The sequence below is a fragment of the Eleutherodactylus coqui genome, chromosome 4 (genome assembly GCF_035609145.1).
Source record: "Eleutherodactylus coqui strain aEleCoq1 chromosome 4, aEleCoq1.hap1, whole genome shotgun sequence".
Taxonomy (NCBI): domain Eukaryota; kingdom Metazoa; phylum Chordata; class Amphibia; order Anura; family Eleutherodactylidae; genus Eleutherodactylus; species Eleutherodactylus coqui.
This window is the reverse complement of record NC_089840.1, coordinates 173,068,754-173,089,095: the sequence shown is the minus strand read 5'-3', so window position 1 is coordinate 173,089,095 and position 20,342 is coordinate 173,068,754. Positions and strand designations below refer to the sequence as shown.

General features: G+C 43.0%; 1 protein-coding gene and 1 long non-coding RNA gene across 2 annotated transcripts in view; one reads left to right on the top strand and one right to left on the bottom strand.

Moving 5' to 3' along the window:
* Positions 1-1,313: 1,313 nt before the first annotated feature.
* LOC136625848 (uncharacterized) lies at positions 1,314-19,007 on the bottom strand. Its single transcript, XR_010792588.1, has 3 exons — positions 18,907-19,007; positions 13,683-13,799; positions 1,314-8,044 (listed from the first exon to the last, which is right to left on the bottom strand). It is a non-coding gene; the product is annotated as an uncharacterized lncRNA (long non-coding RNA).
* Positions 19,008-19,128: 121 nt separating this feature from the next.
* The window catches only part of CHUK (component of inhibitor of nuclear factor kappa B kinase complex), a 54,754-nt gene continuing 53,540 nt past the window's right edge, over positions 19,129-20,342 (top strand). Inside the window, exon 1 of the mRNA XM_066600397.1 lies at positions 19,129-19,280. Coding sequence (XP_066456494.1) covers positions 19,176-19,280 — 105 coding nt within the window. The 5' untranslated portion in view covers positions 19,129-19,175. The remainder of the gene's footprint in view (positions 19,281-20,342) is intronic.

Genomic DNA, 20,342 nt, shown 5'->3' with positions numbered 1-20,342 from the left:
GTAATTCCAAGAGTTAATTTTTTCTTGTAACTTTAGTTGCCTTTTATTTATATTCATCTTCCCAAAACAGTTGTAAAACAGAATCAAAAGGTTTTATAAACCCTAAAATGGTACTACTTAAAACTACAGCTCATCCAGCAAAAAGTTAGCCTTCATAGAGCTATGATGGTACAATAATAAAAAACACTACAAAGAACATTTACCTAGATTGGCATTTATGTGTCGGTCTAAGTAAAGAGTGCACTGGAGTAAGGTGTAAAAAAAGTACTAACAGGCTCAAGGTGGCGTAGATTTCCAAACTGGCATAAATTATAGTAAATTCGACAGGACACGGAAGGCCCTAGCCCTTTTTGCTAAGCTCTATCCATTTTTAGAAACATCAAGCATGGCACAGAAAAGGCCAAAGATTAACACTTTTTTGTGCAGTTAACACAAGAAAACTAGCATAAACTGTTAAGTGAATTTTCTCCCTTATGACGCTTGAAATGCAGCAACACAAAGTGGCTTACAGATATAACCATTCAATATAAAACTGTTTAAATGTAAAAATGGACCTTTTAAAAAAAACAACAAAAAAAAACACGTGGCAGATTTATTTAGGCTCACATTTTATATAGCAGTCTAAATCCAAAATATATTAGCATAAATTTGAAACGTCTTGGGCCGTTCGTGCAGCACTTTCTGGAAAAAGCTTAATTAATCCATCAATCCGATGGTGGCCCAACCACCAACTCATGGTAAACACCACGCTTTGTCTTCAAAAGTGGTAAGAATCAAAAATAGATGCAAATACAGCGTGAACCAATAGTTGCAATTAATTTTTTCCCGATCATAAAACTGCCACAACGTCTTTGAGAAATTCCCCCCATATAGTGCCGGATGGACACTAAGTTTTGTAGTAGGATGGCAACTTATTTTTAGCTGGCACCATTTATTTTACAAAAAAAGACAAACCAGCAGCCTTGTACCCCTACAAAAAACTTAGTCCTGTTCACAGCAACAATACACACAACAAGTGGTTCTTTGTAAGTAGATCATACTGGAGTGTGCTGGTCCTGCATGTTCACTAGCTACCCAACCATCCAAAAAGATGGTGGATACCCACCTATCACACATGTATATATTGTGTAAACATGATATAAATGTCTAAGATGGGAACAGATACTGAAGAATGTCCTATATAAGTATATAGGATTTCCGTGTAAGAAGTACAGGGCTATACGGAGTACTTCTTTTGGGAAGTTCTGTTTCTCCATTGATTGATGTTGGTTTGCACATTACAGACAGACTGCAGTAAAGCAATGACACACAAAGACTGAATAAATGTACATTTAATGTGACAAAAGACAAAATGAAATAACAGAAACAGAGCAAAAGGACAAACGGCTACAAAAACACAATAGTTTATTTACATGTAAGGCATTGTGTTAAACTTGGCAGATGTGGTTGCACAGTGGCTAGGTCACAGAGAAATAGGTTATATTTAATTTATTTATCTTAGATTTACTATAAGGGTATGCTCACATGTGACAGATTTGTTGCAGAAATAACAAAAAAAATCAATTGCATACATGTGAATTGAATTGCTTTTGCAGCATGTAATTAATGAGAAGCTACATTGGGTGTGTGTCAAAATGGCAGAGGCAATGTGGAATCTCTCTTTGTCATTGCTAATTCATTCGCTTCTTGTGCAGCCCGTTTAGACAAGCAGATACATTATTGGCTCGTTCAAACGACAATCTTCAGTTTCATTTAGTCTCACACATTTGCCGTACAAGCGAGTGTAAAAGACTGAACAAGCGTTTAAATGGACGAGCGAAGAAGCTAATAATGCTCGTTCGTCGTTCAGTCATTGGCTTGCGTTACGACTCAACGATTAAGGTTCACCTTCACTGGTTTGAACGATAGTAATCGTTTAGTCTAAAAGCACCTTAAGCCTATGAGAGTAAGAAACCGAATACTGGACTTGGTTGTCTAGGCTGGGAGGGGGTAGCCCACCAGTCAGTACTTAGAATCGTGTTATGTAAAGTTAGAGCTGAACAGGCAGATTTAGATTTTTTAAAACTAGTTGAAGTTGCTGAAACCTGTAAAGTTACACTTCAAATTAAAGACATAAATGTCAATTTCAGTTTTGAGATGTACAAGCTGGTGTTATTGAAGGTGTGCCCTGTGGCACGTAATTCTGAGCGATTCCCAGCCAATTCCCTCACATTTATAGTGTTTTGGATGCAGGCATACGCGCTATAAGTGACAACATGGAAGATGTGGTGAAGGCATTGGTGAATGTTACAGTAGTGCGGCAAGATACAAATGGTACTCAGCAATCTGAGAGCAGCAAAAAATAAAATTGCCTAGTGGTGAATCAGCGGCCACCAGTATGGATCGACAGTTTCTGCATGATTTACTGCAGCGGGTGGCTGAACCAGCCATGGCACAACCTCTGGTGCAACCATCAGCGAACCACAGGCCATATATATGAGCCAATATATCCAAAAGGTGACAGCTGATGAGGAGGTCAAGGCCTTTCTTGCAAAATTTGATAGGATAGGGATATGTGAAGCAAGGCTAGAAGCATGCTGGGCCAGTCTGATCGATCACTTCTTGATAGGAGAAGCACAAAAAAAGCATATTTAAATCTGGAGGTGGACTCAGCTCAGAACTACAGAACCCTGAAAGGCAAAGTCATGGCTCGTTTAGTGGTTACGGCAGCGGTTCAAGCCCAGTATGTTCACCTACTGAACGGACAGACCACCACAGTCACAAATGTACAAACTCATCCCTAGGATGAAAGAATGGCTGCAATCAGAAACTTTGATTGCCCCCGAAACTGTACAAAGAGTTGTGTTCGATTGATACCTGAGAGCACTACTGCCACAGTTAAAAAATGGGTCAGCCACAGAGACCCTAAAACTGCTGATCAGCTAATGAATGTTGTGGAACAGTATTCAGCAGCTAAACCACTGTTGAGACCTACTCAGCAGTTTTCCTCTAGCCCACTCAATAGCAAGAGCTTGGAAATCCAAGCCTCTGCCTTCACCAGACCTAGAGATAAGAAAGGATGATTTCTAGTCAGATAAACTGAGTGACCCTACCCTTTCCACGGCAAGGGTAAATATAAGAGCAATCAATGGTACTCCTGTAGAACCTAATGCTAATCTGACTTTTCCATGAATAATAATGGAAAATTATGTACTAGATGGATGGAAAAAAAGGGGGGGGGGGGTGGAATACAATGCAACAATTAATTGTCCCAAGGTCCTATTCGAGAACTGCTCTTGATGTGGTTCAAGGTCGTATTTTAAGTGGCCATTTGGATTTTACAGAGATTTTTTTGGCCAGGCATTAATGGGGATGTCAAAAAATATTACGAGTCATGCCAAGTGTGTGAAGTTTCAGGCCCAAGGACTCACTATCATAGTTCCCTGGTACTTATGCCTATTTTTGAGGCACCTTTTGAATACGTAGGTTTGAATCTACAGTAGTCGGTCCATTGGTAAAGTCCTTTTGGAGACAACAAATATTTTAGCGATAGCAGATTCTGCTAACCTAAGGCTATTCCTTTGTGTATTACTGCTTCCACAGTGATCACAAAGGAATTTTCCAGGTGTTTTGACGGGTGGATATTCCTAAAGAGATATTCACCAAACAGGGAACAACCTCCATGTTAAGAGTGATGAAGACACTGTGCCGGTTATTAAAAATAGAACCATTACGTGTATCTATTTACCATCCTCAGACGGATGGGCTGGTAGGGACGTTTAATAAAACTTTAAAGCAAATGCTAAAAAAAGGTGGTTGACAGGGACGTAAAAAAAAAAGGGATTTTCTATTTCCATTCCGCTCTGCAATGAGAGAGGTGCCATAGCCATCCATGGGATTTTCACCCTTCGAATTACTGTGTTGAAGTCGGCCCAGGGATCTTTTACATATGGCTAAAAGAGATCGTGGAGGGACAAACCACTCCTGTTAAAACTGTTTGCAACAGCTCTCCCAAATGAATGGTCGCATTACAGCAGTTATGCCCATTGTTTAAAAAAAAAAAAAAAACACATGGAAAAGGCTTAAAGGGGTTGTCCCGAGGCAGCAAGTGGGTCTGTACACTTCTGCATGGCCATAATAATGCACTTTGTAATGTACATTGTGCATTAATTATGAGCCATGCAGAAGTTATAAAAAGTTTTATACTTACCTGTTCCGTTGCTGGCGTCCTCGTCTCCATGGTGCCGACTAATTTTCGCCCTCCGATGGCCAAATTAGCCGCGCTTGCGCAGTCCGGGTCTTCTGCAGTCTTCTATGGGGCTCCGTGTAGCTCCGCCCCGTCACGTGCCGATTCCAGCCAATCAGGAGGCTGGAATCGGCAATGGACCGCACAGAAGAGCTGCGGTCCACGGAGGAAGAGGCCATCTTCAGCGGTGAGTAGAGAAGTCACCGGAGCGCGGGGATTCAGGTAAGCGCTCCGGTGAGCTTTCTTTACCTCCCTGCATCGGGGTTGTCTCGCGCCGAACGGGGGGGTGGTTGAAAAAAAAAAAAACCCGTTTCGGCGCGGGACAACCCCTTTAATAAGCCCAAAATATGATTTATGATAAAATGGGCCAAAGTACGCACTTTTGAGCTCGGGGAACAAGTGTTGGTCCTTATTCAGACAGTGGAAAGGCAATTTTTAGGCAAATGGCAGGGACCAGTTGAAATTTAAAAAGAAACATACTGATGTAATGTAGAACATATAACAACCCAGAAAAAGAAAACCTTTACAGGTTTACCATATAAAGCCGATTAAGCCTTTGAAAAGACCAGCCATATTTGTCTACAGAACAAGCTCTGGCTACAATTAGCAGCTGATACCAGAGGTTAAGATTACCGAGGAATTATCAAAAGTTTAAAAGAGGGAGGCAAAACACTTAGAGCTCCAGAACAGAGATATCTTTTCAGAGAATTGAGGCTGAACTATGATGAATAAACGGGATATTATTACAGAAACAGATGTGAAGGTCAACGTTAAACCCTATAGGATTCGTGAAGCACTCTCCAGAGAAATAAAAAACCATGTTAGAATTTGAGGCAATTGAAGAAGTGGTCAAGCCTGATGGTTCCAAAGCCAGACCGTACCATCATATGTTGTAATGACTTTAGAAAATTGAATGCAGTATGTAAGATTTGGGTTGCCAGTCTGGCAGCCAATCCAAAAAAAAAAAAAGGCACACTGGGCAGGAGAAGGGCAAATCCTTGGGTTATCTCATCAGGAGAAGCCTTGTGAATCCTCAAGATGAAAAAGCTCAAGCAATCCAGAAATAGCCACGTCCTGTTACCAAGAAACAAGAATAAACATTCTTGGGAATTACAGGGTATTATGGACAGTTTATTTTCAATTTCTCAGAGATAGCTGTCCCTTTAACGGAGCTGACAAAAGGAAAATATTCCAGGTTAATAAAATGAAGTCTTCAGAATGAAACTGCCTTTCAAATCCTTGAAATGTTCCCTGTGTTCCAAACCAGTTTTGGAGACCCCAGATTTCGCAAAAGGCCAGTGATGAAGTAGAGCACCCAGTGTTATAGTTAAGTCATAAGCTAAACAAACACAAAAAGAATTAGCTAGTTGTATACAAAAGCCCTAAGGTATTAACTATTGTAAAGAAAAGTTAAGTGGACGTCTCAAAATAAAGAAAACAGCCGAGTGACAAAGCGATTCCTGGATCTTCAACATTACAATTTCTTGTTGGAATATTGACCGGGGAAAATTGCAAGGAAATGCTGATGCCTTGGGACTTTGAGTAATGATAATGCCGAATGCCCTGAGCAGAGGGCAGGGAGATGGGACAGGTGTTGTAGTAAATAGGAGGTATATTTCTCCCCGACTCCTGTCATTCTGTGAAGCAGACTCACCGGTTAGCCGATTAATGAGAAGCTCCATGTGTGTTTTAAAAGGGCAGAGAAAATCTGCAGTCTTACTTTGTGGCCTGGAGACATACATCCACAACTCTGTGAACTTCTAAACCTGTGAGGGTAATGAATTCAACACTTGACTTGGTTGTTTTTGCAATAAGGCTGGGAGGAGATAATCCACCAGTCAGTTCGTAGAATCGTGTTATGTAAAGTTAAAGCTGCTCGGGCAAATTTTGATTTTGTATACCTGTTTGAAGTGGCTGATAACTGTAAAGCTACACCTCAAGTTGAAGTGTCAATTTGAGTTTTGAAGATTCGTATACAAACTGCTTAAATTGAAGGTGTGCCCTGTGGCATATAACTCTGAGCCATCCCCAGCTAACTCCCTCACATGCGGTCACAGGCTCTCTGCAAGAACAGCACTATATTAGGCCATACAAAGTTGCATGCTATTTAAACATTACACAGTATGGTGATATACTGAGTCCTCATATCAGTCTGGATAAAAACAATTGCCGCTTTACCATCATGGACTAAAAAAATGGGAAATTAATTCTTGGAGGTGAGTGCCAGTTACTTTTCATTTTCACATTTTAAAAAATCTCATTGTGCTCATGGTAAGGTAAAAAATGTTCCAATTCTTCCTTAAAAGAGTAAACGTCCTTCCTGATACAGTAATGCTTCAAACTAGATGCTTATTCAACAAACTATTTCTTATAAAGTTAAAGCCGTTGTCTCGCAGCAGCAAGTGGGGTTATACACTTCTGTATGGCCATATTAATGCACTTTGTAATATACATCGTGCATTAATTATGAGCCATACAGAAGTTATTCACTTACCTGCTCCGTTGCTGGCGTCCCCATCTCCATGGCTCCGTCTAATTCTGATGTCTTCTGGCATTTTTAGACGCGCTTGCGCAGTCCGTGCTTCTGCCTGGTGAATGGGGCCGCTCGTGACGGAGAGCTGGTCACCGAGTCGTCATCGTAGCTCCGCCCCGTCACGTGTGCCGATTCCAGCCAATCAGGAGGCTGGAATCGGCAATGGACCGCACAGAGCCCATGGTGCACCATGGGAGAAGACCCGCGGTGCACCATGGGAGAAAACCGCAGTGCATCCCTGAGAAACGACCGGCGGCCATCTTAGGGAGAAGATTGTTATGACTTCATATTTCGTCAGATTGGTGAGTAGCAAGCGGTTTAAAAACCGCTTTAAATTGCTATTTTATGCCGGGGGGGGGGGGGGGGGAGGGTGACAGGGGGAATGGGCTAATGTTAAATTTTGATGTTTGCCTCGGGACTACCCCTTTAAGTTATTAATATTATTTCAATGATTAAAATAAGAGGGCTTCGTATTTTAAAAAATCTCAGTAGTGGTGGACCCATAATTAACTTGAAGGTCTGCTTCAGTAGAATTACAAGAATCCATACTCTCCAATAGTACCCTGCTATTTTCTAACAGTGGGACAGAGGACACAATACATCAACGATGTATGCAACCTTTCAGACAATGAACAAATAAGAATAATTAAGCCACAAACCAGCTGTTGGCATTGATGTAATGCGCGTTTTGCTCCTCCAAGTTAGTTTCCAGAGTAGACTGTGTATCCTCAATGTACAGTTGTGCAGGCGTCTTCTCTTCCGACTCCTGCTCCAGCGGCAAGGTCTCATCCTTGTCCTCATTACCTTCATCTGGAGTGTTTAATGCATCACTGCAGTCAGCTCCAACTAAAGATTTTGTGCTTCTTGGGGCAACACTAAGAGGGTCCTCAAAAGACATCACAAATGTACACATGACTGATTAACTACTATAGGTTTGAAACCCGGAATAAAAGCACCTAGAGAGGTAGTGAGAAGATTCCTAGCCCAACAAGTGTAAAACATTAACAACTTTCTAGAGAAGTATAGAGTTTACCAAGCTACATAAATGGCTCTAGTGAGATGGGTGTCAATACTTCCTTTTTGCACCAGAAGAGGGAAACTACAGCGATAGCTTGTGTAGATTAGCTTTCATTTCGTTGGTAACACCCAAGGCCGCCAGTGATTCAGCTTTTGTAAGTCATCTGGCAAGTCATACTAGAATCCCAGCCAGCACTTTTCTGCTCATCTCAACATTAGATTCGGCGTGTGAGCAAATTTCAGTCTGGATCAGATGAATGTGGTTTTCACTGTAAAGAAAAGAAGATCCATAATCACTCCCAGCTGATGAAACACAAGTATAGATCTAAAACAAATATTTCCATATATTTTCACATTTATATACACAACATGTCTGTGTAGTGGTTGTCTGGGATTCAGGTAGCTCTGATGGTCAGAAGAGGGGTGTGACCAGCACTGGCAGATGGGCACTGCGGTAGGGCCGGAGTGAGGGGGAGGCAAACTGGGCAATTACCCAGGGTCCACATCCCCAAGGGAGTCCCCAGGCAATCTGAGGCATTAGACATAAGTAGGTTGCTGCAAACATCCCAGGATGAATAGGGCTCCACTTAGAGAAACCCCACTATGCAATTTGCAGAATTCCTCTGCACTTGTGAGTGGACAAGATCCCTGGGCACACAGAACAGACAGAAGCAGAGGCTGCAAGAGGCCAGCAAAAAGCAAGCATACTGCAAACTTGGATGAGTGAGGGCTAACTGGAGAAGATCTGTCTCAATAGAACGTAAATATGTACTTATATTATGCTTATATGTGTGTGTATACATGTGCCTGCGTGTGTATGTATGAATATACAGTGAAGGAAAGAAGTATTTGATCCCTTGCTGATTTTGTAAGTTTGCCCACTGTCAAAGACATGAACGGTCTATAATTTTTAGGGAAGGTTAATTTTAACAGTGAGAGATAGAATATCCCCCCAAAAAATCCAGAAAAATCACACTGTCTAAATTATATACTGTATATACTCGAGTATAAGCCTAGTTTTTCAGCACATTTTTATGTGCTGAAAAAGCCCCCCTCGACTTATACTTAAGTCAGGCAAGGCTTAAAAAAAAACCAAAAAAAAAAAAAACCTCCATACTCACCTCCCAGACGGCGTCTGCGTCTCCGGCAGCGGTGCGGCAGGCTGCTTGAATTCTCTCAGCTGTTATCCCCTGCTGTCCTCTTTGCTCGGCTGTGTCATCCTCAGCCGCAGCGCTGTGTAAGTAAGAGCTGTGATTGGATCAAGCGTTAGCCAATCACAAGCGGTGCTTGATCATTCACAGCCAATCAAGCTGCTTTAGAATTCTCCCCGCTGTCATCTCCCTGCTCGGCTGTCAAATCCCCTGCATTCAGTGCTGTGTCAGTAAGCACTGTGATTGGATCGAGTTCCAGCTGTGATTGGCTGGCGCTCAATCCAATCACAGCACTTACTTACACAGCACTGACAGAGCCAAGCAGAGAGGACAGCGGGGGATGACAGAGGGGAGAGTTCAAGCAGCTTGTCGCACAGACAGACGCCGGCTGGGAGGTAAGTATGGAGGTTTTTTATCTAGTATATACTCCAGTATAGCTCGGCTTATACTCGAGTTAACAAGTTTTCCCAGTTTTTTGTGGTGAAACTTACTTGTCTCGGCTTATACTCAGGTCGGCTAATACTAGAGTATATACGGTACATTTATTTGCCTTTTGCACAGAGAAATAAGTATTTGCTCTGCTACCAACCATTCAGAGTTGCGGCTCCTGCAGACCAGCTAGAGGCTCCTATTCAACTCGTTACTCACATTAAAGACAGCTGTCTTAAATAGTCACCTGTATAAAAGACTCCTGTCCACAGACTCTGTTATCAGTCAGACTCTAACCTCTACAACATGGGCAATACCAAAGAGCCTTCTAAGGGCTATTTCAGACGACCGTATATCAGCTCGGTTTTCACGCCGAGCCGATATACAGTGTCCTTGTCTGCAGGGGGAGGAGGATGGAAGAGCCAGGAGCAGGAACTGAGCTCCCGCCCCCTCTGCACTATTTGCAATGGGAGGGGGGGGGGGTGAGCCGGGGGCGGAGCTAAGTAACACCGCTTCGCTCTGCCCCCGTCCCACCCCTCCCATTGCAAATAGTGGAGAGGGGGCAGGAGCTCAGTTTTTGCTCCTGGCTCTTCCATCCTCCTCCCCCTGCAGACAAGGACACCGTATATCAGCTCGGCGTGAAAACCGAGCCGATATACGGTCGTCTGAAATAGCCCTAAGGATGTCAGAGACAAGATCATAGACCTGCACAAGGCTGTAATGGGTTACAAAACCATAAGAAAGACGCTGGGTGAGAAGGAGACAACTGTTGGTGCAATAGTAAGAAGATGGGAGACATACAAAATGACTGTCAATCGGCATCGATCTGGGGCTCCATGCAAAATCTCACCTCGTGGGGTATCCTTCATCACGAGGAAGGTGAGAGATCAGCCTAAAACTACATGGGGGAAACCTTGTCAATGATCTCAATGCAACTGGGACCACAATTACAAAGAAAACCATTGGTAACATATTACGCCGTAATGGATTAAAATCCTGCAGTGCCCGCAAGGCAAGGCACATGTGCAGGCCCGTCTGAAGTTTACAAATGAACACCTGGATAATTCTGAGAGGGATTGGGGGAAGGTGCTGTGCTCACATGAGACAAAAATTGAGCTCTTTGGCATTAACTCAACTCGCCATGTTTGGAGGAAGAGAAATGCTGCCTATGACCAAAGAACACCATCCCCACTGTCAAGCATGGAGATGGAAACATTATGTTTTGGGGGTGCTTCTCTGCTAAGGGCACAGGACTACTTCACCGCATCAATGGGAGAATGGATGGAGCCATGTACCGAAAAATCTTGAGTGACAACCTCCTTCCCTCCACCAGGAAGTTAAAAATGGGTTGTGGCTGGGTCTTCCAGCCTGACAATGACCCAAAACATACAGCCAAGGCAACAAAGGAGTGGCTCAAAAAGAAGCACATTAAGGCTGTCGTGGATTTATTTTAGTGTCCACTGCGTAATCAATAGGAAGGTTTGCACCCTTCCAGATTCACGTTTCGAAACTTTGTGCGCACAATGGAGGAGATCACACAGAGACAGACTGTCAGTGTAAAAAAATCTTCCTGGACTCTGTTTATTAGTAGGCGTATAGCATCTTATATAGCATTATGAGTTACTTGCCCTTTATGGGCATGCCAGAAGCAATACGTGATTGGAAATCAAAGCATGGGATTGGGTGGTCCAATTATGGTCTTTTTACATCCGGTCCTGCGTGAGCGTCTGTCGTCATAGACATCCAACTTCACGTGGTTTCAGATGAAAAAACGGCAACATCTTAGGTGTTCGATGGAGAGGGCAGGGGCGGGAATAAGCAACGTGTCATCAAATGACGCCTGAGGGTTATGTGCGGGTATAAAATGTGCCCTGAGGCTATGAGCGTGTATTTCTATCAAGCTAGAATATTCTGATAACAGTTAGCAGTACAGGATGTGCCGACACATTCCGTTCTGCTGGCTCAGATAGTGAAATAGACATTTCACTTTATGTATATATCCTCTACAAGCTCATGGAGTGGCCTAGCCAGTCTCCAGACCTTAATCCCATAGAAAACTTATGGAGGGAGCTGAAGATCAGAGTTGCTAAGTGACAGCCTCAAAATGATTTAGAGATGATCTGCAAAGAGGAGTGGACCAAAATTGCTTCTGACATGTGCGCAAACATCATCATCAACTACAAAAAACGTCTGACTGCTGTGCTTGGCAACAAGGGTTTTGCCACCAAGTATTAAGTCTGGTTTGCCAGAGGGATCAAATACTTATTTATCCATGCACAATGCAAATAAATATATATAATTTAGACAATGTGATTTTCTGGATTTTTTTTATATTCTCTCACTGTTAAAATTAACCTTCCCTAAAAATTATAGACCGTTCATGTCTTTGACAGTGGGCAAACTTACAAAATCAGCAAGGGATCAAATACTTATTTCCTTCACTGTATATATACAGAATAAGTATATATGCCTATATGTATTTGCATCTGCATATATGGCCTGTATGTATGCATATATGTGCTAGTATGTAACATAGTATGTTAGACTGAAAGAAGACAATGTCCATCTAGTTCAGCCTGTTTCCACCCACTCTTCCCTTTTTAATCCAGAAGAAGGCAAAAAAACAAAAACAATGAGAGCTCCCACACAATGGCATTTTAATGCTGCTTTTTTAACACGAATGTCAATAGGACTTTCTAATGTTAAAAACGCATTGCACGAAAAAGAAAAATAATAATAATCGCAAAGCACAAACTTGCAATGCGTTTTCAACATTAGAAAGTCCCATTGACATTCACGTGTGTGGGGGCCCTGAGGCAGAAGCCAATTTAGCCTATTTGGGGGGAAAAAATTCCTTTCTGACTCCATAATGGCAGTCAGAATAATCCCTGAATCAACATTTGAAAGTTCCTACCTGATTCCAAGACAACAACCCCGCTGGTGGCTTAATTCCATTGTTTTCAATGGGGCTGCAGCAGTGCCGGCCCCATTAAATGCAATGGGATAGAATCACAGACCTCTGCCACAGCTGTGTCAGGGGAGCTGAATGTACTCCCTATGTTTTCAATGGGACTCGCGCTGCTGCCGCTGGCCCCGCTGATAAACAATGGGAGATATTGCACATTCTTCTTTGCGATGCGAATTTACAGTGAAAACATTGCTTATGAGAAAGAAGCCATTGAAAATCATTGATTTCATTATCGTGCGGTTTCACTCACTCTCGCATTGCAGGGAAGTCGTGTCACCAGTGGGTGTGAGCCCTAATATGTATAAAATATCCCTGCAAACAAATAATTAACAAAAATATTGTTTTATGGTTTTTCTTTGTGCATATACACACTTAGGACCTATTCACACCTGCATTAGTGCTCCATTAGGGCTCTCCGACTCTGTTCAAACGAACATCTACAGCAAGCGTATGCTTACAGGACCCGTCATGATTCCACCGTCATGTGATCAGTCACCTGTGTGGGAGCAGTCTAGGGTCATATGACCAGTGAGTGATCAGTGTGTGCAGGACTCTGCTGTGCTGCTTTTTATCTCTGTTGTATGAAGAATGTATGTAGGAAAGCTGTATGTGATGTACATGTAGCAGTGCCGTGTGTGTGAAGTGCATGTAGAACTGTGCGCCACCAGAAACACTGGTACTATATAATTTGCTAATAATTACTAGCCTATTTATACCCATGACTGTAACAAGGGGGCGCTCTAATAACTATGTATAATATATCAGGGGTCAGTACAGAGATCTTTCCCATCATCTATTTATACCCAGGACTGTAACAAGGGGGTGCTCTCTACATATAGAGGAATGAACGTTTCTGTACAACAAAAAAGCGGGTTCTTTACTGTAAGAGCAGTTCTATACATGTTATATCACTGATTACTTCAGAAGAGTCAGTGATCCGGGGATTATTCTCATTGCCAGATTGGAGTCGAGAAGGAATATTTTTCCTTAAATGAGCAAAATTGGCTTCTGCCTCATTGGGGATTTTTGCCTTCTTCTGGATCAACATTGTGGGGAGGGATGGGGGGAGTTGGTTCAATAGGCTGAACTGGATGGATATGCCTTTTTCAGCCATACACACTATATTACTATGGTTTTGTCATCTCAGCCATGAAAAGCCAAGATGGGATTACCTCTTTAAAGAGAACCCATGACCTGAACCTAGCTAGCTAACTCACTAGACGCCACCCCTCTTTCCCACAATCTTTAACTACATGTTGGAGTGTCCATGCAGCATGATGTATACTGGTAAAACAACAGAAATACACAGATGGATTAAGAAACATAAGAGTACAATAAAATGATAAGTTATGGATTTACCTGTTCCTGGACATTTTTTGGAAGCAGGGGACTCCAGCAGTCAGTTGCGATAGAGAGTCATTGATTATGTGGCACCTCTCAGGAGAGGAGGTGACTGTAAGGGTATCTGAGGGTATCCTGAAAAAGAGAGAGCTGAAATGGTTAAATACTCTTGAAGTGCTGCACTCAAAGGGTGAACTTTAGTTTGAATGGAGTATCGACATGGAGAAGATTAGTCTCCGGTTTTTCATCCATCTTGCAAGACACACCAATATGAACTCCATTCTTTTTAATGGACTTATTCACATGAGCAATTGTTCTTTTTTTCCTACTCACAGCGATGCTGTGAGGATAAAAGTCGCAGCGTGTTCTATGTTTGGGCATTCCCTCAGGAAGCCCCAACTATTGTTTTCAATGGGACCTTAAAACACATCGCATGGCACTTGTATCCCGTGTGATGGCATGTGACTGCAATGCGAGATTGGGAAATCAATGGGAAACACAGGCCTGAGAATCACAATTTCACAGAAGCAATGCGAGGTGTTTTTAATTAAAAACGTCTTGCATTGACATGAAAAATGCACATCAGCAAGCACGATATCGTGTTGAGTTTCTCGGCCCAATATCATGCTGGAAAGTGTGACTTTATCCTTAGAGTAGTTGTATATTTCCCCTTTATTGGGATGTTTGCCAAGATATTTTAAATGGTTTTAAGACTGTTCATATTTTGGATGGAATTCTTATTTAATTTTCTATTTGTCTATTTCTTCATAAGCTGGCGATATGGACGATCTGACTTCTCCAACTCTCGGCTCCATAAGGGATTGAACCTTGAGTGATACCTCCCCTTTATGAACATGTATAGCAGAATTGTTGGTTCTGACCAAGGAAAGGGCTACGGGAGGCGTTAAGAAATAGAGTTCTGGACTGAACATGTGCTTGGATGACAACTGAGGCCGATAGTAGAGATGGCGGAAGTATGATGATGCTCCAGATCCCAAGGGTGCACAACGTGTTTACATGACAGAGCTGAGAGCGAGGAGGATGCGGAGATCAGAGGTAGAATCAGCTCCAATCATGTTCGATTTTTGAAAACCGATTGATCGGCCCACATACTTCAGATGGGACTGTTTGCATCCTAAACACATCAAAAAGTCCATGTTCTACAGCCAGGCCATCAGATACAACTGGATCTGCCCCAACAGACAGAGAGGAACATTTAGACCATCTTAAAAGACATTTTTAAATCAGGGCTACCATCCCACCTCAGTTGAGGACCGAATCACCAGAGCCACCAGGATACCCAGAAATCTACTGCTCTAATACACAGAGAAGGAAGAAAACAGTCGTGTACCTCTAGTAGTGACCTACAATTCACAGCTAGAGGTACTAAGGAAATCCGCAAAGAAACTCCATCATACCCTACACAAGGTTGAATGTCTGAAAACCATATTCCCAAACCCTCCCCTTCTGTGTTACAGGGAACCTCCAAATTTGAGGAACCTTATAATCAGGAGTGCATTGCCCTCTGACACACAAAAAGGAACTTAGCACTGTAAGGTAAGGAGCTGCAAGACCTGCTCACATGTGCTGACTGTGGACAGGATACAAATCCCCAACATACAGGACTATAAGATCCCCAGGACATTCACATGTTCCACGTCCGATGTTGTGTACATGAGCCTGTGCACTGAATATCCTGTTGGGGGGCCTTTATGTTAGGAAAACAGGGAGAAAACAAAGTGAGTTTCATTGCCACACAATGACAGACAGACAGAATTACCTATGGCGGAGCACTTTTCTAGTCACAGACACAACATAGAACACATGAAAGTTCTTATACTTGAAGTCAATTTTAAATTAAAGCCATAGAAGAATTTGAGAGTACAAACTTATAACAACTTTTGACACTTTCAACAAAGGGCTAAATTCTTCAAGGGGATTCATGCGTGACTGGGAAATATGAGAAATCTATAGCAGAGATAACACTCTGGCCTGGTGACCCCCTAACAGTAATTCAGGGTTCATAAAACTGTCACATCTTCATCACTGGACTATTTAAAGTATTAATTTCTCTACTCATCCTGTTCTGGTTAAAAAAAAAAAAAAAAAAAGTGCTTATTAATCACATCCATGTCTGTGCCTTCTCCTATGCATGTGTGTACATATATGCATGCCTCTTTGGATCTATTCCATTATGCTTGAGGAAGAACCCTGAGCAGGTCGGAAAGCTCGCTCTAACATCATGTATTTTTGTTAGCCATTAAAAGGTATCATATCTACAAGATTACTTGGTTTCTCTTGCTGGGAACAATCACATTTTGCTTTACTGGCTAACACTGCACCAAACTTTTTTTCATTTTGGATTTTTGTTATATCAGTTGATCTTAATTTTTAATAATCATAAAGGGATTTTATTGCTTGTGACTTTGTGATGTATGGACTTTATGTACTCTACATTTTAGAGCCGAAACATTGCTGATGTACTTTCTGCTTCATCAAAAACGCATGGAGTGCCGACGTCCCTTCTACATTGGACTGGCTTTTTCCTAGTCACCTTTGTGAATCGGGGAAGGGGTGGCTTAGGGAGATGATCCCATGTGTGTAGGGGATGGGGGTTTAGCATTAATGAGCTGCGGGAGGTGGCCACTGAACTGGCTGAGATGCAGCAGAGCAGCACAGGAAGTCTGAACAGGAAGTGCAGGATGTAAACAACAATAATGCAGAATATCAAAAGGAAGGGTAATGGCTGACTAACTGTAGTAGTCTGACTCGGACACACCCTTTAAAGAACTGCTAAATTAGAAAAATATCCCCAGTAAACCGGAGACTGCTGCCCCCTTTCCTGGGTGACAACCAGTATGAACACAATTACAGCCTTCACAGATCTTGTCAGGCAATTCTTAGATGGCAGAATAATTAGGGTAGATGTGCATGAGCATGGATTTTAGAGGTTTTCATCTTCCAGCGGGTTTTCTCTCTTAACTGACATCCTTTGGAATTGGCCCTATTGCTTCTGTTTCATAGTGGGATTAGTTTGTGATCTCCATTTAGGGCGTTGCCTGGTTACAGAATAACCTCGCTTCCATAAACCTGTAAGGGTTAAAATAATAAACCAAAACATACCTACCCTTCTGTGACCCCTGGAATCCAGCAGTGCAACCTCTCTGTCTTCCCAGTGGTGATTGCCATAGGCGACATCACAGGAAGTCCGACATATCAAAAAGTATTGCACCAACAGCACGTAAGATATAACACCCTTCTCAGGTAAGGCAAAATAAACGCAAAGCCATTTTTAGGGAAAATGGACTGAAAACTTCCCAACCAAAGTTGCACTTCACACAAAAGAGTTTAAATGGCAGCTAAAGTTCTGGTGCATAAAATACAACCTTTAATCTTCCATCTTTAGTAAAACGTTACAGCGACGTTTCGACCGCCCACCGGTCTTTATCAAGTATTGTGCGACTGCAGTGCTGGATCCTGGCAGCCGCAAAAGGGTATGTTTTAGTTTATTATTTTAACCCATACAGCCCTTCTGAACCGGACAACCCTCTATAAAGAAGATGTCCCACAAAAATGATTATATATAGTTACAACCAGCCCATAATTATAAACATTTTTGTATTTACACTTATTAAAAAACGTCTCTAGTCCTGGAATATCTGAGGCCAACGTTAGAATAGCACCACCTGCTACTTCTATAGAAGAGCCTTTCTGTATCCGGTCCACATCAGTAACTGTTCCTAGGTGCTCAGAGAAGATGCTGCAACTTCCACGCAGCCGATCACCACATCAGGGATCCCTCCACATTCCCAGTGGGGCAGAGGGAAGAAGACTGAGTAGGGGAAGAATTAATGAGGGGTATTCAAAAGACAGCAGGGGGCACTATTCTAACATTAGTCCTGCAATGTTTGGAAACAGAAACATTTGTAGATACAAAAAATTAATAATTATGGGCTGTGTTTTACTACAACACCTTAACGCTCTAGAGCATACATTTACACCATCGAGATTCAGGGTTTGTAAGGAGGGATATTTGGGGTTGATCACACTCCATGCAATGTGGGTGCTGGCTGTTACTTACAGCCGGCACCCGCCCACCAAAGCTACGATCAGCACCACTACCAATCGCAGCAGTTAGGCAGCTCTCACGTGTTTAAAACCCATGATTTTTTTACTGCTTTTTCGCATGTATGTTACAGTGTTCCTTTACGCACCCCATCACTGTGCGGGGTGAATAGATACACTAAAACAGAGCAGACAGTGCTGGAAAATTGCGGCGTTGGAAATGCAGTGCTTGCATGCTGGCCTGCGAGGCCCCACTGAAATCAATGGCGGTAAAGTACTGCAGTAAAAAAGCGCCCTGTGTGAGAGCGGCCTTAACCATTTAAATGCCCCCTTTTTGGAGATTGTGGTGTGCTGTTCAGTTGCCATGGGAGCCAGGGGCCTTCTATAAGCCCCCAGGACTTCCATTGCACTTAGTATTACATCCCACCACCATCTGACAGGCAATCTATGGTATTACATCAGACTAGGAGCGGCCAAAACATCGCAAGTTAACTTCCCCTATGGGGACTTAAAAAAAAAAAAAGTTTTAAATGGATTTTTACATTTTTTTTAAATTAAATTTTAAGAAATAAAAATGGTAAAAAAAAAATTTTAAACAAAAAACTCCATCTCCATCTCCATGAGAAAAATGGCATATGTACTCCAAAATAGTACCAATAGAAACTACAGGATGTCCCGCAAAAAAAGAGCTCTTGTGCAACCATGTCAGCGGAAAATAAAAAATCAGTAACGACCATCAGAAAATAATTTCACATTTTTCCAAAGATATTTTGGATTTTAACAATAGTACAGAAAACAAAAAAAAAAAACAATCTGGTATTATAGTAATCGCACCGACCCAAAGAATAAGCCTATGTCATTTTTGCTGCAGTGTGTGCACCGTATAAACTATTATTTTTCCCCATTGCACACCACTTAGAATTTTTTAAAGTTTTTCAGTACATTAAATAGAACCACTGAAAAATACAATAACCCGCAGACATCTACAGCGATGGCTAAATATCTTTTTTTTTTTTTTACAGCAGGGAGAAATAAAACGGATATGTGAAGAGAAAAAAAGGCAGTCCTTAAATAGTTAAGAATGTGTCATCAGTATAAAGCAAAATATAAATACTATAGAAGTCTCTTTCCAAATCAGAATCCATTAATATCCGTAAATAAGACCCCCGCCCATTACCTCCCAGCGCCCCTACACGGTCCTCCCGCAGCGCTGACAGCAGGTGACTCTCCGCCAGACTCTCCTCATCTGCCAAAACAAGCGTCAAAGGCGCAGAAGGATGGCGTCATCTGTCAGGAGAGGCGCAGCCGTGAAAACGAGACGTGAAACGCATGCGGGAAACACGTGATACAGCATTGACCTATCAGCGTAGCAGCTTTTGTAGAGCGGAGGTGTCAGATGATCGGAAGTGACTGAGGGAAGCGGAAGTCCCCGAGTCTGGTATTATCATGGAGCGGCCGCCAGTCCAGCAGGGGACGGTCTGCGGGCCGTGGGATATGAAGGACCGGCTGGGCACCGGGGGGTTTGGGAACGTCTGTCTGTACCAGAACCGGGTGAGTTGTGTGAAGGAGGCTTCTCTGCATCCTTCCCGGCGGCCCCACTATAAGAGGCTGACAGCACGGGATCCTGTGGTGCTTGTTCTCCCCGAGCTGTGTGGGCGACAGTCTGGGTTATGGGGGCTTACTGCAGTGTCCATGAGGGTCCACGTTAAGTCATCTCCATGCTTTTAATCCCTGCCATCCAGCGGCGTCCGGTCGGATGGAGGAGCTCGGTCACTCAGCGGTGAACTGCCCCCCGTTGGATGGGAAGGACTTCAATCCCCAAGATGCTCCCCAGCTGTGCCGGTGCTGAGGGTCAGTGACAGATGGCTGGAGGGATTGTGTTGTGGACACCTCTAGCTGGGCGACATGAGCGGATGATTACCGCGTATATTACGCTGTCTGCCCGTGTGATCGGCCATAACTAGCAAGCAGACGGTTCCATTGCCTTATGCAGTTCCGCTCATTAGCATATTGGAATTGTGTTACACAAATGCCCAAAATACCGGCAGCATGTTTTATGATGCCGCTTATATACAGGCGTGAGAGCCCATTGTCCTCTGTTGGTGGCGTGTATACGCGGCGTCGCAAGGGAAATATAAGCAAAACCAGGTGGCCGGCACACAGCAGCGTGCGTGAGATACACTGTTATATGCGGTACCATTTTGCTGCCATACGTGGCAGTACGCTGGGCCACCGCCGGCTCTAGAGATGTAAAACGCTGCGTGACCCATGCAGCCTTTAGCACTTATGGTGCATTCGCGTGACCATGATCTTGGCGTGTATTAGGAATTTTTTTTTTTTAAAAAGACCATTGCACTGTGCATGACAACATGTGTGAGATACACGGGCATGCGCATTGCACTCGCTGCCATATGCGGTCTCTCCCGGCATCGCACAGACCGGTAAACTGCTGTTGGACCCCCCCCCCCCCACACACACACACACACACAATCAATCGCCACCAAGTTCTCTCCATGGACCCTATCTAAAATATGGCATCTGTAGGGTTTTTTGTAAGGCAGAAAACCGCTCCCCAGCCATCCAGTTCAGCCTGCTATCCTACAATGTTGATGC